Below are 23,397 nucleotides of genomic sequence, written 5' to 3'. Positions count from 1 at the left end.
TCTTGCCAAGTTGCCCAGGCGGGTCTTGAACCCGTGGGCTCAGGCAATCCACTCACCTCAGCCTCCCAAAGCACGGGATTACAGGCTGAGTCACCAAGCCTGGCACTTTTTACTCTTTTCCTTTTTTTTTGAGTCAGAGTCTCACTCTGTTGCCCAGGCTGGAGTGTAGTGGCACGCTCACTGCAGCCTTGACTTGCTGGACTCGGGCAATCCTTCCATCTCCACCTCTACCTCCCAAGGGTCTGGGATTACAAGCATGAGCCACTATGCCTGGCCTACTCCTTTTTTTAATGTGTGCCATTTGGGGAAATATCCTTTTAATTGGATAATACACTAGTAGATACAGTATTTTGTAATTTGCTCTTTTTTTTTTTTTTTTTTTGAGTTGGAGTCTTACTCTGTTGCCCAGGCACTGACATGCTTACGGCCACCGCAGCCTTGAACTGCTGGATCAGGTGTTCCTTCCTCCTCAGCCTTCCAAGTAGCTGGAACTACAGGTGCAAGCTACCATGCCCAGCTAATTTTTTGATTTATTGTAGAGATGAGGTCTTCCAAGTTGCCTAGACTGGTCTCTAACCCCTGGTCTCAGGCAATCCTCTTGCTGGGATTACAGGCTTGAGCCACTACACCTGGCCAGCTTGCTCTTTTTAACATGTAAATACGTAGTGGTCAGCCTTTCACACTTGTGTATAACAGCTAAGCTTTATTCTTCTCCATGGCCACAGAGTCTTAACTGACATTTTTGTTTTTTGAGTTGGAGTCTCACTCTGTCACTCAGGCTGGAGTGTGGTGGTATGCTCTTGGCCACCACAGCCTTGACTGGCTGTGGTCAGGTGACCCTTCCACTTCAGTCTTGCAGGTAGCTGGAACTATAGCCGTGTGCCACTACGCCCAGCTAATTTTTTGACTTATTGTAGAGATGAGGTCTCACCAAGCTGCCCAAGTTGTGCATAACAGTTAAGCTTTATTCTTCTCAATGGACACAGAGACTTAGCTGACTTTTTTTTTTTTTTCTTTTTGAGTTGGAGTCTCACTCTGTCACTCAGGCTGGAGTGCAGTGGCAACGCATGGACACCACAGTCTTGACCTGCTGTGGTCAGGTGATCCTTCCACTTCAGTCTTGCTAATAGCTGGAACTATAGCCATGCACCACCATACCTGGCTAATTTTTTGATTTATTGTAGAGATGAGGTCTCAGCAAGTTGCCTAGGTTGTTCTCAAACCCGGGGCTCAGGCAGTCCTCTCCCTTGGCCTCCCAAAGTGCTAGGATTATAGGCATGAGCCACCGTGCCTGTCCTTAACTGAAATTTAAAATTATATCTCGAGCCGGGCTCGGTGGCTCAGCCTGTAATCCCACGCCTTTGGGAGGCTGAGGTGAGTGGATTGCCTGAGCCCGCGGGTTCGAGACCCGCCTGGGCAACTTGGCGAGACCTCATCTCTACAATAAATCAAAAATTAGCTGGCTGTGGTAGCGCGCACCTGTAGTTCCAGCTACTTGGAAGGCTGAGGCGGAAGGATTGCCGGAGCCCAGCAGGTCGAGGCTGTGGTGGCCGGGAACGGCCACTGCACTGCAGTCTGGACAACAGAGTGAGACTCCAACTCAAAAAATAAAAAATAATAAAATAAAATGAAATAATCTCTAAATGCATGAGGAGTATTTTGCTCCGCATGCCCAAGCATTGCTATTAAGGGCTTGCAAAAACTCTTATCATTCTGTGGCTGAATTCCAACTCCCTTCGAATTGCTCTTTTCCTCTATATTTACATTCCTACCTAAAAAGACATTATTCTGTAATAGAGGTTAGGTCTTCATTATTTGCTTGTTAATTGAAGCTTGTTTCTCATGAGATCCCCAAATCCTTCTAAGATCAGGAAATGTTGACTTTTTCAGGAAGAGTTTATATGGTAAAGCTCACCAGCCCTTGATATTTGGAGCATACTTAAGTCCCTCAAGTGACATGTTTTTCTCCTTTTTTCTTGCCCAAGGAAATGATGACTTTGTATGGAGTGATAAAGTGTCATGTCAGTATCTTAAAACAGACCAAAAGTTGAGTACGGGTTATCAGTTTGATAGATGGAAGTGAGGATACAGGTGACTATTTCCTTCCTCCAGTATAGCATGTAATTTCTTTTTTTAAACCCTCCTCAGGATAGAGAAATGAACTACCAGCAGAATCCTAGAGACAACTTCCTTTCTTTGGAGGACTGCAAAGACATTGAAAATCTGGAGTCTTTCACAGATGTCCTGGATAATGAGGCTGCTTTAACCTCCAACTGGGAACAGTGGGATACATACTGTGAAGACCTGACGAAATACACCAAGCTCACCAGCTGTGACATCTGGGGAACAAAAGAAGTAGATTACTTGGGTCTTGATGACTTTTCTAGCCCTTATCAAGATGAAGAGGTCATAAGTAAAACTCCAACATTAGCTCAGCTCAATAGTGAGGACTCCCAGTCTGTTTCTGATTCCCTTTATTACCCTGATTCACTTTTCAGTGTCAAACAAAATCCCTTACCCTCTTCATTCCCTGGTAAAAAGATCACCAGCAGAGCAGCTGCCCCTGTGTGCTCTTCTAAGACTCTGCAGGCTGAGGTCCCTTTGTCAGACTGTGTCCAAAAAGCAAGTAAACCCACTTCAAGCACACAGATCGTGGTGAAGACCAATGTGTATCATAATGAAAAGGTGAACTTTCATGTTGAATGTAAAGACTATGTAAAAAAGGCAAAGGTGAAGATCAACCCAGTGCAGCAGAGCCGGCCCTTGTTGAGCCAGCTTCACGCAGATGCAGCAAAGGAGAACACCTGCTACTGTGGTGCAGTAGCAAAGAGACAAGAGAGAAAAGGGATGGAACCTCTTCAGGGACATGCCACTCCCGCTTTGCCTTTTAAAGAAACCCAGGAACTATTACTCAGTCCGCTGCCCCAGGAAGGTCCGGGGTCAATTGCAGCAGGAGAGAGCAGCAGCCTTTCTGCCAGCACATCAGTCTCAGATTCATCCCAGAAAAAAGAAGAGCACAATTATTCTCTTTTTGTCTCTGACAACTTGAGTGAACAGCCAAGAAAATGCAGTCCTGAAGAAGATGAGGAGGACGAGGAGGATGTTGATGATGAGGATCATGATGAAGGGTTTGGCAGTGAGCATGAACTATCTGAAAACGAAGAGGAGGAAGAAGAGGAAGAAGATTATGAAGATGACAAGGATGATGATATTAGTGACACTTTCTCTGAACCAGGTATTATAATGCTTGGAGGCTTACTAACTGGCCTTTGTATTATTTTGAAATGGAAAGTTTTTGTTTAGATTTATTTATTTTCGTTTGGAGATTGAGTGACTTACTGTCATGGCTGGGGGTTATAATTGCTTTCTTCCCATTCCAACGGCTCTAAAATGATAACTTTTGTTCATGTAATGGATCATATGCTGATTCCTTGAGTGCTTACACTTTTATTTTTAAAAATTTTTACATTTCACATTCTCTGAAGAGGCTTAGTCTTAATTTGTCTTATGTTAAGTGGCCTGATTTGTCACTGTCTTGAGCATTCTTGCAAAGATGCCAAGAATGTATTGGTTTAAAAAATATTCCTATTTATGCATGTATCCCTGTATTGTAGTTGAGGTAAGTTGGCGTATATAGGATGGTGAGCCAACTAATGATGGTTTATATTACTCATGCCTAGAACCAAAAAAAGTAGACTTATGAAAAATGTAAAAGTGAGCCTTTTCTTTGTGTTGGCTGCCTTTAATTTACACAGTATTTTCCTATTTAAGAAAAATACATACTGTAATTCGGTGAGCATGAAGGGCTTTATTTATATAAAGTGCATATAAATAAAAAGAACAAAGAAAATGAAATCTCTGGGGAGCTGGTACACGTCAGCACTTACATGCTTGGGCTCTTGCCATTGTTGGCTTGGGCAGCTTATTCATGAAAATGGTATTGCCAAGTGGCATACAGTTACAAACGTTCAAAAAAGAGAAGATCTTCACATTTAACAAATTGATTTCCTTCAAAAATAGTGCTGATACTAATAATTCTGCATAAGTTATTAAGAAACTATAGACTATTGAGAGAGCCCTTTTGTTATCATGATTGGTGGAATTTCAGGCAGTATAAACATTGATAATTAATTTTCTGAAAGGTTTCTAGGGCATAGGAGCTATATCATAGCCAGCAAGCAACTATAATTGCTTTTTTCTTTTGGCAAAATTTTTCTGTTACACAAATGCATGAATGTATGCATTTGGCACAAGATGTTTGATTTGAGTGGAGTTTCAAGTAAGCAAAAGGTACTTCAGGTTTAATGTGGAGGAAAAGGGTTTGTGCCTTTTACTTTGGTTTACTTTAGAACTGGGTATAGTCTGTGTAGAATAATTAATCCTTTTTTTTTTTTTTTGAGTTGAAGTCTTACTCTGTCACCCAGGCTGGAGTGCAGTGGCATGCTCTCTGCTACCGCAGCCTTGACCTGCTGGGCTCAGGCCATCCTTCTGCCTCAGCCTCCCGAGTAGCTGGGACTATAGGCGTGTGCCACCACACCTGGCTAATTTTTTTTTATTTATTGTAGAGATGAAATCTCACCAGATTGTCCAGGCTGGTCTCAAACCCTTGGACTCAAGCAATTCTCTCGCCTCAGTCTCCCAAAGTGCTGGGATGATAGGCATGAGCTGCTGTACTTGGTCTAATTGTCTTTTTTATTAACAGGAAAATGTTTGTCTTGACAAATTCATAAAATCTGCTTTGAGATATTTCAAAGGGCTTGTCTTTGTAGGTAGGAGTAATATATGACTTCCTCAATTTGGAAGATCACAGTGTTGTCCATGAGTGGTCCTTAGAGTCTGACCGATATAAATCCTGTTGCTTTTTGTCTCCTATCTAGTATTAGGTAGGAGGATAGGTGAAGGATAAGACATAGAGAGGATGGGTTATTACTAAGGGAATGGAAAATGTGAGAAAGGAAATGCAATTAGCATCCAGTGCTTAAAGGAAAATAGAGACCAGAGGGAATCAGTAAAGACTGCCACCACCAAGGTAGCAAGGATTGTATTATCCAAACCCCAACTTTGGTTATAATTTCGCTTTTCTTTGCCTCCCCTCTCCCCCACCACTTTATTGAGGTATATTTGGTAAGGTCAGAACATTTAAGATCTACTCTCAGCAGATTTTGAGTACACAATACAGCATTGTTAACTATAGTCATCAGGCTGTATGATAGATCTCCAGAAAGTTCTCATCCTGGAGTTGAAACTTTGTACCTCTTGGCCAACATTTCCTATTTTCCCCACCTGCCAGGCCCTGACAACCACCATTCTACTCTATTCTCTGTGCTTATGAATTTGATTTTCTTAGATTCTACATGTAATTGAAACCATGCAGTAATCGTCTTTTCTGTGCCTGGCTTATTTCATTTAGCGTAATATCCTTCAAGTTCATCCATGTTGTCACTAGTGATAGAATTCCTTTGTTTTGTTTTTGAGTTGGAGTCTCTATCTGTTGCCCAGGTTTGAGTGCAATGGCATGCTCACAGCCACTGTAGCCTCAGTCTGCTTGGACTATGGAAGTGGGTTGGGTCCATGGGAACCATCTTGAAGCTTGGGGTCATGTTGTCTTTGATTTTTAACTCCACTCTAACTTCATCTTTGGTCCTTTGACTTGGTTCCATCTGGATGTGTTGAGAAATGAGGAGGCCTGTGAACAGATGTCACATGGTTCATTGATCCCCCAACTCTTTGACTCTCACAGGGAAGGGAACTAGTGTTACTGTTGGAATTGTTCTGTCATGCCACATTCTCTTCCCTTGTCCCTTGTAAGAGAAGTCTTATCTGTTAGCATGTTGATCTTGCATAACTGGGCAGTGGCTTTATGTATTTGCTGGCGTTTGACAGGGTCAGGTTCTCTTCTTGGACCTATTTGATAACGATCCTAAATTTTTGGATGACATTTAATTCATTCACTTTCAGTTGACTTTGAAGTAAGCCCTTTTGGTTAATGTTAGTTGAACAATTCTCACAAATGTTAATAAGCAACATGCTTTAATTTGTGGTATTATTTGGGTTTTATTCACATTTACTAATAAAAATTTTTCCTTTTCTTGGAAGAAGAGCTAAACAAGTGACTTCAGGGATGCAAACGAGAGTTATTGGTGAGAATCAGAAAGAAATTCTTTGAATTAAAAGAGTAAGGATAGCTATCGTTTTTTCAGAGTGCTGGTTTTAGGTGGATTGCTTGGTGTAATTTATAGCAGACAATTTACAAAGGCCCTTTTGTGATGACTAGCTCCCTTGATGCTGTTTCTTGGCAGATGGCTACAACAGCGTGAGTCTACAAAGTTTCAAGAAAGATGCAAAATGGAGTTTTAGTCCCTTTTCTGGATTGGCTCCCAAGGTTTAATAGAGCCCATTCTGTGGACAGGCTACAACCATTTGGGATAATGAAATTACATGATTCTTAGACTAGGAACTGGGCTCCTAGAATGACAATTTGTTTTGTAATCTCCACTAAACATTTCCACAATTGACTTTATCAGCTTAATAACAGTAGTCTGTACTAACCAGTGATGTGTGGTTCAAATTTAGGCCCTAAGTGGGATCTTTTTAAACTTCTTTTGATAATCATGTCAAGAATTATCAATATGGAGTTAGATCAATATGGTAACCTATCAAATGAAAAGAAAAGGGAAAGGCTCCATAGGAAATGTACTAAATGAAAAAATGATTTTGTTAATTTTTCTCAGTGCCAATTTTTGTGCTAGATACTGTATATATTAGGTACACTGTGTGTCCTGTCCAGAGAGTAACAAAGCAGACATGATCTTTTTTCCCATGGAATTAGAGTGAAGTGGATTTATTTACTATGATTTCTCAGAGTTTTTTAATATGCCTATGTGTACTGTGATTTGGTAAGAGAGATGTGTATGCAGAATGAGAATTTCTTAAAACTTATCTGACTACAGAATTCACTTAGGGTGAAGCCATATCTTATGGTAATAGAGATCCTCAAAACATGGTGTGAGAAATATTTAATGACCCCAAAAGCTAGACCATTGATCTGGGAACATAATTTTTCTTCATTTGATTTGATCACCGTAGTCTCTATATTGAAAGGTGATGTTTTTAAGCAAAAAAATCTGTTGTGTGTATGTGTGTGTTTGAGAGAGGGAGATGAATTTATTGTGTATATCATTAGAAAATGTTAATATATTAAGTCAGAGAAAAATTGATGGCCCTTCAATACTTTTTGGAAAAAGGCTGAACATATACAAATTAGTTACTAGTCTTAAAACTAGTAACTGATTTGAGTGGGACAGAAGAAATAAAAAAATCTTCATGACTGTTTAAATTTAACATGAAATTAAAAATACAAACATTCCTTCAGACCATTTTGATGGTCGTCATGTTGGGGAGGAATGAGTTAGATCAGTGTGGCGATCTGGCAAAAGTAAAGGGAAAGACACAAGGCAAGTGGGAAGTCAGCTTGGGGCTATACTCCTTGAGTTGTGGGCCTGATTCCGTCCCAGATGTGCCAATCATACCAAGCCTCCACGAGCATTTTGAATTGCATAAATGGGGTTAAATATTCTCTTCCTCACCAGGTTCTTAACAGTCTCAGTGACTGTTAAGGGGGACAGTGTTTTACGAGAAATCTAGGCCACCTGAGGAGAGGCAAAGACAGTTGCTAGCTGAGGGAGCATATCAAATGAAGTGAGGGGTGGGTCACCTGAAGAAGCTATGTGACACTTTGGGCCAGGGCAGACTTGAGTGTGGAACACCAGTTACCAACGTTGGTAGGAAGGTGGGACTGTTTTGGTTGTCACCTCTGCCTTTGTTGACGTGTTCTCAATCAAAGGGGTAATCTCTGTGATCTGATCAATTTTGCTTAGCCTGGTGGAACAAGGGCCTTTGTAAAAAGACCAATTCTTGTGGCACAGTATGGCCTGTGCATCATTTCCAAAGCTGAGTTGATAACTAGAACAAGGTAAAATCCTTTAATTTGAAATGTAACATAAGTACAAATAGGCCAAATCTATTGCTTTATGTATTTGACAGAGCTGTTAACATCCTACTTCTAGAAATGACTGTGTCATTCAACTTGTACATCATTTTTTAAGAAGAGCCTAAGGGTCACTGATACCCCACTTGCCATGTCATTTTACAGTGCCACATGTGCACTAGTAAAATGTTGTTAACCAGTATTGCTACAAAAGCTTGTCTTGACTGTTGCTCAGCATTTATTCTACTTCCCACATTGATTTTTTTTTAAGTCATGTTTATCGAGGCCTGATTTTCACACAGCAGAATCCACCCTTCTTGCTGTGTACCCCCCATGAGATGTGACCATCATGTAACCACCACCACAATCAAGATGCAGGATACAGAATTCCCTCGTATTCCTTTAGAGTCATCCCTTTCCCTGCCGCCAACCCCTGGCAACCACTGTGTCTCTAGAGTTCTGCCTTTTCTAGGACGCCATTTAAGTGGATGCATAGTCCTAGTTGATTTTTACTCTGAGGAAAACTTGGTAAAATTCTAAAATTGGAACTTTTCCCCAAAATGAACAGATATTACCACTTTTTTTTTTTTTGAGTTGGAGTCTTACTTTGTCACCCAGGCTGGAGGGCAGTGGCACACTCCTGGCCATTGCAGGCTTCAACCTGCTGGGCTCTGGCGATCCTTCCTCCTCGGCCTTCCAAGTAGCTGGAACTACAGGCATGCGCCACCACGTCTGACTAATTTTTATTTATTGTAGAGACGAGGTCTTGTCAACTTGCCCGGGTGGTTCTCGAACCCGCGGGTTCAGGCAGTCCTCTCGCCTCGGCCTCCCAAAGTGCTTGGATTACAGGCTGAACAACTGAGCCCGGCACCACTTTTTTTTTTAGTGACAGTTCCTGAGGAGTCATGTTTTTAGGAGGGAAAATAACCATTTTGCTTACCAGGGCTGCCTGGTTTTTCCTGGTTACTTTAGGTTTGGATGGTATACGTTCTCCACATGGCTCATCCCGCCCCCTCACTTGTGCCTAGCAATAATGAGGTGGCCATTTTCTGAGGGTATTTAAGATCTGTAGGTTATCCTGTATTGCACCACAGCAGGAGGTGAGCGGCTGAGTGGAGCTCCGCCTCCTGTCAGATCTGCGGTAGCATTAGATTCTCATAGGAGCATGAACCATATTGTGAACTGGGCATGTGAAGGATCTAGGTTGACTGCACATCCTCCTCCAACTCCACCCCCCACCCCCGTACCGTCCATGGAAAAATTGTCTTCCACAAAGTTGGTCCCTGATGCCAGAAAGTTTGGGGACTACTACTGCTGTACTACTGCTGTACTGGGTCTGACCAACAGTATAGCAGCTCAGAACCATGTATTTTCTGAAACTTCCCTTTTGTAAGGAAAATGCTAATAGTGAAGTTAGTGCAAATTGATTTCAGTGAAATATTAGAATAGGCAGATAGGTTCTTATTTGATAGTCCTGTGTGAGAGCTATCATCTTCTGTACTTTTTCCAAGGGATAGGATGGGAAGTAGGAAGAAGGCCACTGCTCACTCACAAAACTGCCTACTAGGTCACCATCGTAGAAATGTACACAGGTTTTTGTGTAGAATGTTTCAGGTATGAAATATTAGAAGGAAGACATTTTAGGGTCACAGCATAGTGTCTAAGTACTTTTGACATTCCTGTAGCTGTATGCACACTTCACTTCTATGTGAAAATACCAAAAAAAGTATCATATACTAACTTATAAAGACAAAAGAGAAATCCAAGGAAGAGAAACACTGTAGTTATATATGTTTATTAATCTCTGAATATTTTATGAGCTAGATATTTACATAGTAAAAGTTATCTAATAGACTGGTTTATTATCTTTGACATGCCAATGGTGTTTTCAGATGAATGGAAATGCACCAAGTTATAAATTGAAAGGATCTTTTTGTTTCTTCTGATTGGTTTATTGAAATGTATGGAGCTTAAACAATTGGGGGCCTTTTTTCTTAAGGCTATGAAAATGATTCTGTAGAAGACTTGAAGGAGATGACTTCAATATCTTCTCGGAAGAGAGGTAAAAGAAGGTACTTCTGGGAGTATAGTGAACAACTTACACCATCACAGCAAGAGAGGATGCTGAGGCCATCTGAGTGGAACCGAGATACCTTGCCAAGTAACATGTATCAGAAAAACGGCTTGCATCATGGTAAGAGGGGATTGCAGGGAAATGCTTCGTGTCACTTTACTAAACCATAAGGCTTCCTCAGTGTCCTGGGGATTCAGCCCTCGGAACTTAGAGCTGCTGTGTTTGCGTGACTGCCCTTCACTCACAGGTGGCGTTTTATCAACGTCAGGAGGCATCACCTCAGCAGGAAGGAAGGACTGCGTAAACACAGTTCGGTTTTCCAGCCCTTCTTATTCTACGTATTCCATTCAGGAAACCGTCAGGAGGCTGCTGGTTTCCCGGCTGTCACTGCTGCTATAACCAAGGGGTTGAGGAAACTCTGAATGGGTGTTCTCGCTTCCATTCTCACCCAGCCCCCAGGCTAAGTGTAAATGGGGAGGCTGAAACGAAAACCATAGTGAGAGAAAAAGATTAGAGAAAGAAAAGAAGGAGGGGTGGTTATGGAGAAAAGAAGTAGTAGATAACAGCTAAGTGTGTAGAGTGGGGATTGGGAGAAGTTCAGGGAGGTCCCGCTGGGTGCCGTGGCTCACACTGTGATCCCAGCACTTTGGGAGGTTAGGGCAGGAGAACCGCTTGAGGTCAGGAGTTTGAGACCAGCCAGAGCAGTACAGAGAGATCCCTGTCTCTATAAGGAATTTTCTTTCTTTTTTTTTTTTTATTTCTAGGGGCAGAGTCTCACAAAATTGCCAAGGCTGGTCTCAAACGCCTGGCCTCAAGAAATTCTCTTGCCTTGGCCTCCCAAAGAGCTGGGATTTCAGGTGTGGGCCACCATGCCTGGCCCAAGACATTTTTTATAAAAGCTAGCCAGGTGTGATGGGTCACACTGTAGTCTTGAACCCCTGGCTGCAGGCAATCCTCTTGCCTCGGCCTCCCAAAGTGCTGGGGTTACAGTGCTGGGGTAGAGCCACCACACCCTGCCCAGGTATCTTCTTTATTAAAATGATCCAACTTAAGCTTCTTTTAAACTATTTACAGGAAAATATGCAGTAAAGAAGTCACGGAGAACTGATGTAGAAGATCTGACTCCAAATCCGAAAAAACTGCTCCAGATAGGCAATGAACTTCGGAAACTGAACAAGGTGATTAGTGACCTGACTCCAGTCAGTGAGCTTCCCTTAACAGCCCGGCCAAGGTCAAGGAAGGAAAAAAATAAACTGGCTTCCAGGTAAATGCTAATAATGTTCACTCATGTGAATAAAGTCTAGGAAATAAGGTTAGACCGTAATTGAGTTTTTATAGAGGAGGTGACCTTCAGCCATTATTCAGAAGTCATATTATTCTTTTACAAATATTACAATGAGAATATTGTAATTATTTTTTTGAAAGTAAAAGATGGTATTTATGCTTTTGTTTTTTTTTTGTTTTTTTTTTTTGAGTTGGAGTCTCACTCTGTCGCCCAGACTGGAGTGCAGTGGCCGGACTCCCGGCCACCGCAGCCTCAACCTGCTGTGCTCCGGCGATCCTTCCGCCTCAGCCTTCCGAGTAGCCGGTATTAGAGGCATGCGCTACCACGCCTGGCTGATTTTTTGTAGAGATATGAGGTCTTGCTGCCCAGGCAGGTCTCAAACCCGCGGGCCCAGGCAATACACTCACCTCAGCCTCCCAAAAGCGCGGGATTACAGGCTGAGCCACTGAGCCCGGCTGGTATTTATGCTTTTATAGAAAAAGTTTTAAAGAGATGAATGGACTCAAGTGCACTGTGTTCTAGTATAAAAATAAAACATTTTGGCCGGGCTCAGTGGCTCAGCCTGTAATCCCAACACTTTGGGAGGCCGAGGTGAGTGGATTGCCTGAGCCTGGGTTCAAGACCTGCCTGGGCAACTTGGCGAGACCTCATCTCCAGTATAAATCAAAAATAGCTGGACGTGGTAGCACGCCTGTAGTTCCAGCTACTTGGAAGGCTGAGGTGGAAGGATCGCTGGAGCTCAGCAGGTCAAGGCTGTGGTGGCCGGGAGCGGCCATTGCACTCCAGTCTGGGTGACAGAGTGAGACTCCAACTCAAAAAAAAAAAAAAATAATAAATAAATAAAATAAATAAAACATTTAATCCGAAATTTTAGTTTTCTGTTGGCTTTTTTAGTAAGTCAAGTTTATTGAGGTTTAATTTACTCATAGTCAATTTATTCCTTTTAATATAAACTTTTATGAGTTTTGAGAAACATATCCAGTCATATGTCCATGACCACAATCAAGATATCAAGCATTGTCATCACCTTAACATTTCCTCATGCCTCTTTGTAAAAGCCAGCTGCTTCTTGCACCCTGAGCCCTTCACAACCAATGCATCTGTCTTCTGTCCCCATGGTTTCACCTTTCCTAGAATGTCATATAGATAAAATATATGGCATGTAGCCTTTTGGGTCTGTCTTCTTTCACTTAATGTGATGCATTTGAGATTTATCCATATTGCATTGAGTAATAATTGGTTCCTTTTTTGTTTTATTTTGTTTTGTTTGAGTCAGGGTCTCATTCTGTCACCCAAGCAGGAGTATAGTGGCACAGTTGTGGCTCACTGCAACCTTGACCTCCTGGGCTCAGGAGATCATTCTGCTTTAGCCTTCCAAGTAGCTGAGACTATAGGCATGCATCACCATGCCTGGCTAATTTTTTGTTTTTCTGTAGAGTCGAGGTCTTACTATGTTGCCCAGGCTGATCTCGCACTCCTAGGCTCAAGCAATCTTTCCACTTTGGCCTCTTGAAGTGGTGGGGTTACAGGCGTTAGCCACCACGCCCAGCCAATTTGTTTCTTTTTGTTGCCGAGTAGTATTCCTCTAGTTGGACTATACTGCAGTTTATCCATGCACTACTTGACGGATGTTTGGGTTGCTTCCAGGTTTTGGCAACTATGAAGAAAACCATCATAAATATTCACTTACAGGTGTTTATGTGAACATTAGCTTTTACTTCTCTTAGATAAATATCCAAGCATAAGAAACTTTCAGCCGGGCTGGGTAGCTCAGCCTGTAATCCCGCGCCTTTGGGAGGCTGAGGTGAGTGGATTGCCTGAGCCCGTGGGTTCGAGACCCACTTGGGCAACTTGGTGAGACCTCATCTCTACAATAAATCAAAATGAGCCGGGCGTGGTAGCGCGCGCCTGTAGTTCCAGCTACTTGGAAGGCTGAGGTGGAGGGATCGCCCGAGCCCAGCAGGTCGAGGCTGCGGTGACCGGAAGCGGCCACTGCACTCCAGTCTGGGTGACAGAGTGAGACTCCAACTCAAAAAAAAAGCTTCCACACTATTTTCCACAGTAGCTGTATGTACTGTTTGACATTCCCACAAGCAACATATGTGCGAGAATTCCACTTGCCTCACATCCTCTGCAGCACTTGGTATTAGCAATTTTTATTTGTTTTAGTTGTTTAGCCACTCTAATAGGTGTGTACTGGTCATAGCTTTATTTCTGAGTGTGTCCTAAATTTTTAAAAATCAATTTGAATAAATGGTTGTATTGTGTTTTTTTATTTTGTATTGTGGTTTTGACTCAGTTCTTTGAACATCAATAGGCAGTGGTTTTTGGTTGGTATTAGAAAATGTTTGACAGCAGCAAACAGATGAATATTCTGGATATTCATTTAAAAAGAAAGTGAACTAATCACTCTTTCCTTTTACAGAGCTTGTCGGTTAAAGAAAAAAGCCCAGTATGAAGCTAATAAAGTAAAATTATGGGGCCTCAACACAGAATATGGTAAACCTAAACTTTTAAGAAGTTGATTAACTGCCTGTTATTTTGATGACTACTTTCTTGTTTTTGGTTTTGTTACTTGTATGCCCTGCACTTTGCTAGTTTTTGGCTAGCCTCCTGTTTGTGTATTCATTCAGTAAGTCAGTGTTTGTTTACCTTCATACTTGTCCTCCTTTTACTGTAAGTGTCTCAGTGGCTCCCCAGGCCAGTCTCTGTGCTGACAAGCTGATCCACTTTGTGACCACAGTGATTTTGTACTTCATTTTATAATTGTGCTGCTCACCGCAGCCTCAACCTCCTGGGCTCAGGCAGACAATCCTTCTGCCTCATCCTATTAGTAGCTGGGACTATAGGTATATATCACCTTGCCCAGCTAATATTTTGATTTTTTTTTTTTTTGCTATGTTGCCTAGGCTGCTCTTGAACTCCTGGGCTCAAGTGATCCTCTCACCTCGGCCTCCCAAAGTGCTGGGATTACAGGCTGAGCCACCAAGCCCGGTCCTAAAAACAGTGCCACATAATTTGAAATTAGTCTCTTTGGATAGGAGAACTTATAAATAACCATCACTATTTAATGTTTTCTTACACACTATTTTCTAACTGAATATCTGTTGTTGCATAATTAAAATTATTTCATGTTAGTGACATGTTCCAAGTGTTTTGTTCTGTCTTACAGATAATTTATTGTTTGTAATCAACTCTATCAAGCAAGAGATTGTAAACCGAGTACAGAATCCAAGAGAGGAGAGAGGGCCCAACATGGGGCAGAAGCTTGAAATCCTCATAAAAGATACTCTTGGTAAGAAGAATACTGGATAAATTCATAACATATGTAACATGTAGTGTAAGATATGGAATTTAAAGTGATATTAAAAGTTCTTTTAGTTTAAGGAAAAACTCAAGTGCTCTCCTTGTAGTTACTCTTCTTTATGAGTAGTTTTATCTTTTGAGATTTAGTGTTCATAAACATGTATGCTGGTTACCACAATTTGCAATTTAGACTTAATCACTAAACTATTTTAACACTTAAGAAAAACAAATATCTAACAACTTTAACCTTTCATGGGGGGACAAAAGGTCCCTGAGCAGTCACAGCCTGCAGTTTGCACTTCAGTGAAGATTCTTACTTGTTTTACTCAGGGTTCTGACAAACTTGGCTGTCTGGTTTCCTATCCCTGAGCAGATTACTCAGCATGGGGAGGATCAGAGAGGCAGGCACCTGGACGCCAGGCAAAGTGACAGCTGACAGGGAAGAGAGATGGTTAGTGAAGACATAGGCACTAGAGCTCTAAAGGCCCGGGAGCTTAGCAGCCATAGGAGCAAATCAGTAGCATCCTAAGGGCAGCACAGCACAATACAATCCATGAAAAGCCCCAAAATTAACACAATAAAATGTCAAATGTTTATCTGGAGCAAAATTATATTTATACTGAAAACAATCTTAGGTGAAGAGTAGATCCTAAACATCAGTGTTTTCCTAAATGTCACTTACTTCCTACTTCTGTTTAGGTTTATTCCATGCTTGACTTTTTCTTCAAATGGATACTATTTTAATGTTTATATATTCTTTCAAAGCTTTTCTTTATTTTATTTTATTTTGAGTCGAAGTCTCACTTTGTTGCCCAGGCTGGAGAGCAGTAGCATACTCATGGCTGCCGCAGCCTCAACCTGCTGGGCTCAGGCGATCCTTCCGCCTCAGCCTTCCAAGTAGCTGGAACTACAGGCGTGCGCTACCACGCCCGGCTTATTTTTTTGATTTATTGTAGAGATAAGGTCTCCTCATGTTGCTCAGGCTGGTCTCAAACCCCTGAACTCAGGCAATCCTCTCTCCTTGGCCTTCCAAAGTGCTGGAATTACAGACTTGAGTGACCACACCCAGCCCTCTTTTATTTATTTACTTACTTTTTAAGAAATAGAAAGAAGTAAAGTTTATTATCCACCTTTCACAGATTGTAAAGGGGGCCGACACTCAGGCAAGTGTGGTCTCGAAGGGCCACGAAATGGGTATATTTAAGGGCCTTTGGGTAGGGGGATTTTGACCCAAAGGAGTGTCCAGGGCTGCAGTCTTTGATGTTGATAGTAGTCACATGAGTCTTAGATCTTGAGGTCGCCAGAGCATTACCATCTCCTGCCCTCAGGTGGTGGGCTAGATGGAAGGAGATGGGGGAGGGGGCTTTCCTGAAAGAGACTTGTTAGACATTTGCAATCCCCAAACTTCTTGACCAAAAGATGGTCTTATCATTTCTAGAACTTTGGGCAGCCAAGGGGTGATCTTTGACCTTTCTCTGTGTCAAGGAACCTGAACGTTTACTAGAGAATAATATGCTAAATCATGAATTGAAAGGTTGGGCTGTCCTGATAGAGATTTGCTAAGGGGGTGGGCTAGGCTGCCAGCTTGGCCTGTAGTAGAATGTCTGAGGGCTTCCTAAAACCTGCCTATTGGAAATTTATCTCATCTATGTCTAACCTGCACTAGATTAAAAATGTGTCAGGGGTAAAGTCTAAGCAAAAATGACTATGCTGAGGCAAAACCTAAACTAAGTTTGTTCTAGGTTTCCATAGATACCTCCTTCATTCCCACCTCTTGGTATTTTGAAAAATATTCTTACTTGCACCTGGGAACAGAGACAAAGGTCAGAACTTCTGTAGCTACTTCCTTTGCTGAACACTGGGGGTAGAGCTATCCCTACCAGTCTAGAGCAAGAGAAGGGGATGAGAGGACAGGAGCCCATGGAGTTAAGTATCTTTAGTATTTGTATGCAAAGCACTGTGTACAAGCATACACTGTTAGAATTAACACTACTATAATAAAGGCCATTATAGCTGCTGTTATAACATGTTGAGGCTTTGATGTCTGGTAAAATGTATTTTTACCACTGGGCTTGATACCCACTACAGGAGTCCAGGTAGTTTCCACTGTTGCACCAGTGAATTTCGGAGTCCATATGTGTCTGTCTTCAGCTTGTCGTCAAGCAGGTCTCTGATGGGCAGTTGGAGTTTTGTTGCTAATTGCAGCTGCCAACTGGATGCCTTTTTGACCCTCTGGTTCCACTGCCCTCCATGCCAGCACGCTGTTTTGGTGAAGGTGGTGCTTCATACTGAGAAAGGCTGAGGCGATGAGTGGTTCGGTGTAGTCTTCAGGCAAAGAAAGATAAGATCAGTGAAAGATAAGAGCTGAGTTCCTTGCCTCTTAACCTGGTTGGGTGCTTGAGGTCCAGGACCTTCCTTCTGGGGCCTCCTTGCTTCTCCAGGGAATCGGCCTGGTGAAAAGACAGTCAGTTGTCCAATGAGATCTAGTCTGGTCCACAGAGAGGCTCGGAGAGCTCAGCTACAGGTCAAGATAAAGAATAAACCTTAGTCTCCCACCCTAATGAACCCCAGCAGTCTGCTGCCTTTCCTTGGGGCCTTCAGACACACCATGGCCCGCCCTGGCCAGAGCTGTAAGTTGCCACCAAGTTCCAGCACAGTCTACAGGGAGACATGGGTTTGAAAGAGAGAGGAGTGAGAAGAGTTGCGGAGGGGATTTCCCTGTACTTGGCCACCAGCTGAAAGGGTCATCTGAGGCAAGGTGGGCCAGAGCCAGGCTGGGATCACAGGAATAATGCAAGATTGCAACCAAGTAAGAAATAGAAAGAAGTAAAGTTTATTATTCACCTTTCACAGATTGGAAAGGGAGCTGACACTCAGAGGCAAGTGTGGCCTCCTCTTTTATTTTTAAAAGCATTTTCAGTCTTCCTTTGTTAGGTAGAGGATAAAATGTAATATTACAAGAAAAAATTATTATTATTATTATTATTTTTTGAGTTGGAGTCTCACTCTTGTCACCCAAGCTAGAGTGCAATGGCACGCTCACAGCCACCACAGCCTCGACCTGCTTGGCTTAGGCCATCCTTCTGCCTCAGGCTTCCAAGTAGCTGGAACTACAGACTCACACCACCATGCCTGGCTAGTTTTTGTGACATATTGTAGAGACAAGGTCTCACCCAGTTGCCCAGGCTGGTCTTGAACCCCCAGACTCAGGCAATCCTCCTGCCTTGGCTTCCCAAATTGCTGGCATTACAGGCGAGCTACCACGCCCAGCCATTTTTATTTTTTAATGTGAAGGTCCTGTATGTTGATCAGCATGTATACTCCCTTCACACTCAAAAGTCAGTTTTACCAGATATAAAATCCTTGACTTGTATTTTCTTTCCTTGGGTATTTTGCTTGTTTCTCCATTCTCTTCTGGCATAAAGTCTTGGTATTGAAAAACTCTAGGCCGGGCTCGGTGGCTCAGCCTGTAATCCCGCACTTTGGGAGGCTGAGGTGAGTGGATTGCCTGAGCCCGCGGGTTCGAGACCTGCTTGGACAACTTGGCGAGACCTCATCTGTACAAAAAATCAAAAAATCAGCCGGGCATGGTGCGCATGCCTGTAATTCAGGCTACTCGGAAGGCTGAGGCGGAAGGATCGCCGGAGCCCAGCAAGTCAAGGCTGCGGTGGCCAGGAGTGGCCACTGCACTCCACTCTGGGCGACAGAGTGAGACTCCAACTCAAAAAAAAAAAAAAAGAAAAACTCTAATATTACCAAATTTTTTTTTCTTATAAATAATTCACTATTTTTACCTACCAAAGGATTCTTTTCTTTCTCTATAAAAGGCAGTGATTTTACTAGATTATGTCTTAGAGTTGGTCATTTCAGGTTGATATTTTCACGCACACACTGTGTTCCTTCAGTTAGTATTTTCTTTTTAATTTTTTTAAATTTATTTTTATTTTAAAGATTGTGGGGTACAATTCAGAGTTAGGTATACAAATGTTGATTATGCAGGTACCCTTGTTGATGAGGTGTCAGTATTCTCAAATCTTTTTCGTATTTGACCAGTGCCCTTGCTTTTCTTTTTTTCTGGGGACTCGTGTAATCTGTAGGTTGAATTTTCTTTGCCCAAATCTGGTATTTGCCACTGTTTCTCAAGTCTTTTTTTTCCTTCATTTCTTTATTTTAAAATTATTTCTTGTTTCACCTTCTGCTTCTCTTAAGCACTATTTTCTGTGGTTATTTGCTGCTCTTCTGTTCTTTTTCATTTCAAGAATTAATTTTTCCTTTTATTTCTAATTATTTTCCAAGCTCTGTCACCTTATTTCTGAGGTATTCTGTTTCTGATTTATGTTCTTTCAAGTCTTATGGCATTTTCTTTCATGTCTTCTACTTCATATTGAAAGAAAAGTGAGGAGGTTATAGTTTCCATCCATTCGGTAGTCATGTCATTAGGCATGCTTTCATTGTTTGTAGAAATGTTCTTATTCTTTTTTTCTTAGAAAAACTTTTTATAGGATTTATTACTCATTTGTAGGTGAAATTAGTGGTTTTCTGGATTTTTTAAAGATTTGGTTCTGAATAGAATTTCTCACTTCACAGAGTCTCTGCTTTTCATTTAATATTTTAAAAAGTGGTATGGCAGTCATGGTGGCTCGTGCCTCTAATCCCAGCTACTTGAGGCTGAGGCAGGAAGTTTGCTTGAGGCTAGCAGTTCTACACCAGTCTGGGCAACATGCAAGACCCCATCTCTAAAACAAAACCAAAAAAATTATGGCAGCTTGCTTTCTGAGATTTTTTGTTCTGCCCCTTTCCCATTTATCTAGCCCATCTCTTCTTAAAATATTTTTTGTTACTACCTTGCTCAATTTTAATTTCAACCCTGGAGGTTTCTTATCAGTCTTGGCTCTTGTCCTGCAAATGATTTTGGCTGGCCTATTTTCTGAGTCCACAGAGGCCAGACTGTGCCGCCTTCACATCTTACTGTGGGCCCCTCACATTCATGCGTTGTTGGGTTGGAGATTAAAAATCTGTGCTCATGCTGGGCATGGTGGCTCATGACTGTAATCCCAGCACTTTGGAAGGCAGAGGCAAGAGGATTACCTAAACCCAGGGGTTCAAGACCAGCTTGGGCAACTTGGCAAGACCTCATCTCTACAATAAATAAATTAACCAGGCATGCTGGCATGCACCTGTGGTTCTAGCTACTTGAAAGCCTGAGCCTTCTTTGGAAGGATTGCCTGAGCCCAGTGGGCCAAAGCTGCAGTGAGCCGGGATCATGCCATTGCACTCCAGCCTCAACAACAGTGAGACTCCAACTCAAAAAAAAAAATCTGTGCTGCCATCTCCCAGATATCCCCTTTGGACCCGTTTAAAGGTGTTGGAGCTGGGCTCGGTGGCTCAGCCTTGGGAGGCTGAGGTGAGTGGATTGCCTGAGCCCGTGGGTTTGAGACCCACCTGGTCAACTTGGTGAGACCTCATCTCTACAATAAATCCAAAAATTAGCCAGGCATGGTGGTGTGCGCCAGTAGTTCCAGCTACTTGGAAGGCTGAGGCGGAAGGATCGCCGGAGCCCAGCAGGTCGAGGCTGCGGTGGCCAGGAGCGGCCACTGCACTCCAGTCTGGGCAACAGAGTAAGACTCCAACTCAAAAAAATAAATAGATAGATAGATAGATAGATGGATAGATAGATAAATAAATAAATAAATAAATAAATAAATAAAGGTGTTGGAGTTTCTTTCTCCCTCTGTTAGATTACAAGTTCTTCTAGAGTTAGTGTTTTTTTTTTTTTTTCTTTTTCGAGTTGGGGGGTCTCACTCTGTCACCCAGGCTGGAGTTCAGTGGCATGCTCATGGCCACCACAGCCTTGACCTGCTGGGCTCAGGCAATCCTTCCACCTCAGCCTTCCAAGTAGCTGGAACTATAAGCATGTGCCACCATGCCTGGCTAATTTTTTGATTTATCGTAACGATGAAGTCTCACCAAGTTGCCCAGGCTGGTCTCCAACTCCTAGGCTCAAGTAGTCCTTTCACCTTGGCCTCCCAAAGTGCTGGGATTACAGGTGTGAGCCATTGCACCTTGCTGAATTTACAGGTTTTCTAATTTCTCAAATTATTAGATGCTTAATTCATTACTTTTTATTCTCTCTTGTTGATTAATGGAAATATAAGCCTTTGAAATTTTTTCTAAGCTTGACTTTAGCTAATATAAATTCTGACATAAATTATTTTGAGATACTGTCTCACTTTGTCGTCTAGGCTGGAGTATAGTGATGAGATCATAGTTTACTGTAACCTGGAACTCCTGGGCTCAAGCAACCTCAGCCTCCTGAGTAGTTGGGACCACAGGCTCAAGCCATCATGCTTGACTTTTTATTTTGTAGAGACAGGGGTCTTGCTGTGTTGCCCAGGTTGGTCTCCAGCTTCTGGGCTCAAGCCATGTTCCTGCCTTAACCTCCTAAAGCACTGGGATTACAGGTGTGAGCCATCACGCACGGCCTATATTCTCCCACTTACGTTTTGGTTTGGTCTCATATTTTCTGTGTTTTGCTTTTGAGGGCTGGGATGTTTGAATAGGTTTTATTACTGCTAGATGGACATTATGGATTATCATCTTTATCATCAGGAAATGTACTTTTTTTCGTCTCATTTACAGCTTTTGCCCTGATTTTTTTTTTTTTTTTTTTCTTTTTTTTGAGTTGGAGTCTCACTCTGTCACCCAGACTGGAGTGCAGCGGCCGCTCCCGGCCACCGCAGCCTTGACCTGCTGGGCTCCGGCGATCCTTCCGCCTCAGCCTTCCAAGTAGCTGAAACTACAGGCGCGCGCTACCACGCCCGGCTAATTTTTTTGATTTATTGTAGAGATGAGGTTTTGCCAAGTTGCCCAGGCGGGTCTTGAACCCGCGGGCTCAGGCAATCCACTCACCTCAGCCTCCCAAAGTGCTGGGAGCCACCGAGCCTGGCTTTTTGCCCTGATTTAAGTCTTATCTAGTATTACATTCCTGAATGCAGCTTTCTTATTTATATTTTGCTTGGTATCCAGGTATAGTTGATCTTGTTTTTTGTTTTGTTCTTTTGAAGCCTCTGAAGATCGTACAATAGCATGATCTTGTAAAATGTCTCAACATTTGGATTTATCTGTTTTCTCATGACTAGATGCAGTTAAATATTTTGGCAAAATTGCACCATACATCCTCATTCCATCAGTGAAGAGGCACATAGTATCAGATTGTTCTATTATTGGTCATGCTAGGTTTGGTCACATGGTTAAAGTGATGTCAATATTTTTTGTCTTTTGACCTCTTCCTATGAGCAATGACTAAATAAATATACTTCTACTTCCACTGCCTTTTACTTTTCTTGATACTTAAAAAATGTACTTATACCTCTGTTACTTGATTCCTTGACTTGAAGCCTCCTCTGGCCTCATCATGGAAGATGGAAAGGATGAGAAAGTCAGCATACCTGTGCTGCTGGGCTCCTCCTGCCTTTCTCTTTCTCTTCGACACTTCCTATTTGTTACCTTTTTAAAAATATAAACTTTATCCAGTAATGATAAAAGTGACTAAAAACATCTTTCAGGTCTCCATTCTCAGTCGCTTAGGTGAGACTCACCCACGGAAGGGTGAGTTATAGTAGCTAGAAAAGACTGGCAAAAGAACTGGGAGCAGCAGTTTTGCAAGTGCAGGGGCGTGCCTGTTGGTAGACTTTGGGTTTGGGTTTGGACTGACTTGGACCGTTGTTACGTGTCATCTACCTCACTTTGAACGATGATGAACCATGCTTCGTGTGTTCATGTTTGACTCCTCTTGTCTTAAAAGTTTTAGACTCCCAGCTGAAGGGTGGCGTGATCTTCCTGTGTGATTTTCTGCAGTAGCTAGCAGCAGAAGACTCATTTGGGGCCCTCAGCTGTCTCCTGCTTTCTCCCTTCTCTCAAGCCTTTACATTTCTGTGTCTAAGTATGCCTTTTCTTCTCTCCAGGTCTCCCAGTTGCTGGGCAAACCTCAGAATTTGTGAACCAAGTATTAGAGAAAACTGCAGAAGGCAATCCCACCGGAGGCCTTGTAGGACTGAGGATACCAACATCAAAAGTGTAATCAGCCTCATGGGACCATGGTCAGAAGTATCTGCGTTTGTCACATTATCCATTGTAAATTTCCATTCTGTTTTGCATGTCAGTTAGCATTATGTAAACATTTACAATTAGGTTACATTGTTTTAAGAACTAAGTAGCATAGTGAAGCATGATCCAAAATACTTGATTATTGCATTTTCAGAGCATAAACCATGGTTAAAACTGCAGCTGGCATCAGAACTGAAGCTCATACGTTAAAGTAAATGTTTAAGTACAGATTGCAAAAAGCTGCTGAAGGAAAACATTTTAGAGGAGTGAAATAGTAAAATGCCGAGTACTGTGGCAGGTTTATGCTCTGAACCACACAAAAAAATTGAGGAAGCATTTTTTTAAACAGTTTAGATTGTTTTTCAGAATTATTGCTTTTTGTTCTAATTTTCCACAACCATTAATCTCACTTCTACATGGCACACCCAGCACTCATGCCTGTGTGCCATATTAGATGTTCATTGTCAGAGCTCAATATGATATATATAAATACATATATATAAATATATATATAAATGTCTGTGCAAGTAAGAAAAAAAAGCATATTCTTTGTGCCTTGTATTTTGGGGAAACTATAAAACTGGTAATATTTTGTATGATGAAAACCCTAATGAGGAAAAACAAGATATATAGATGGAA

General features: G+C 42.1%; 1 protein-coding gene across 1 annotated transcript in view; it reads left to right on the top strand.

Moving 5' to 3' along the window:
- Positions 1–23,083, top strand: part of CREBRF (CREB3 regulatory factor) — a 27,347-nt gene extending 4,264 nt beyond the window's left edge. The window contains exons 3-8 of the mRNA XM_008069809.1: positions 2,149–3,235; positions 9,987–10,181; positions 11,136–11,325; positions 13,772–13,845; positions 14,519–14,641; positions 22,617–23,083. Coding sequence (XP_008068000.1) covers positions 2,149–3,235; positions 9,987–10,181; positions 11,136–11,325; positions 13,772–13,845; positions 14,519–14,641; positions 22,617–22,732 — 1,785 coding nt within the window. The 3' untranslated portion in view covers positions 22,733–23,083. The remainder of the gene's footprint in view (positions 1–2,148; positions 3,236–9,986; positions 10,182–11,135; positions 11,326–13,771; positions 13,846–14,518; positions 14,642–22,616) is intronic.
- The last annotated feature ends 314 nt before the right edge of the window (positions 23,084–23,397 follow it).

The sequence above is a fragment of the Carlito syrichta genome, unplaced genomic scaffold (genome assembly GCF_000164805.1).
Source record: "Carlito syrichta isolate Samal-C Ts95f unplaced genomic scaffold, Tarsius_syrichta-2.0.1 Scaffold312219, whole genome shotgun sequence".
Classification (NCBI taxonomy): Eukaryota; Metazoa; Chordata; class Mammalia; order Primates; family Tarsiidae; genus Carlito; species Carlito syrichta.
This window is presented reverse-complemented; position numbering and strand designations above follow the sequence as displayed.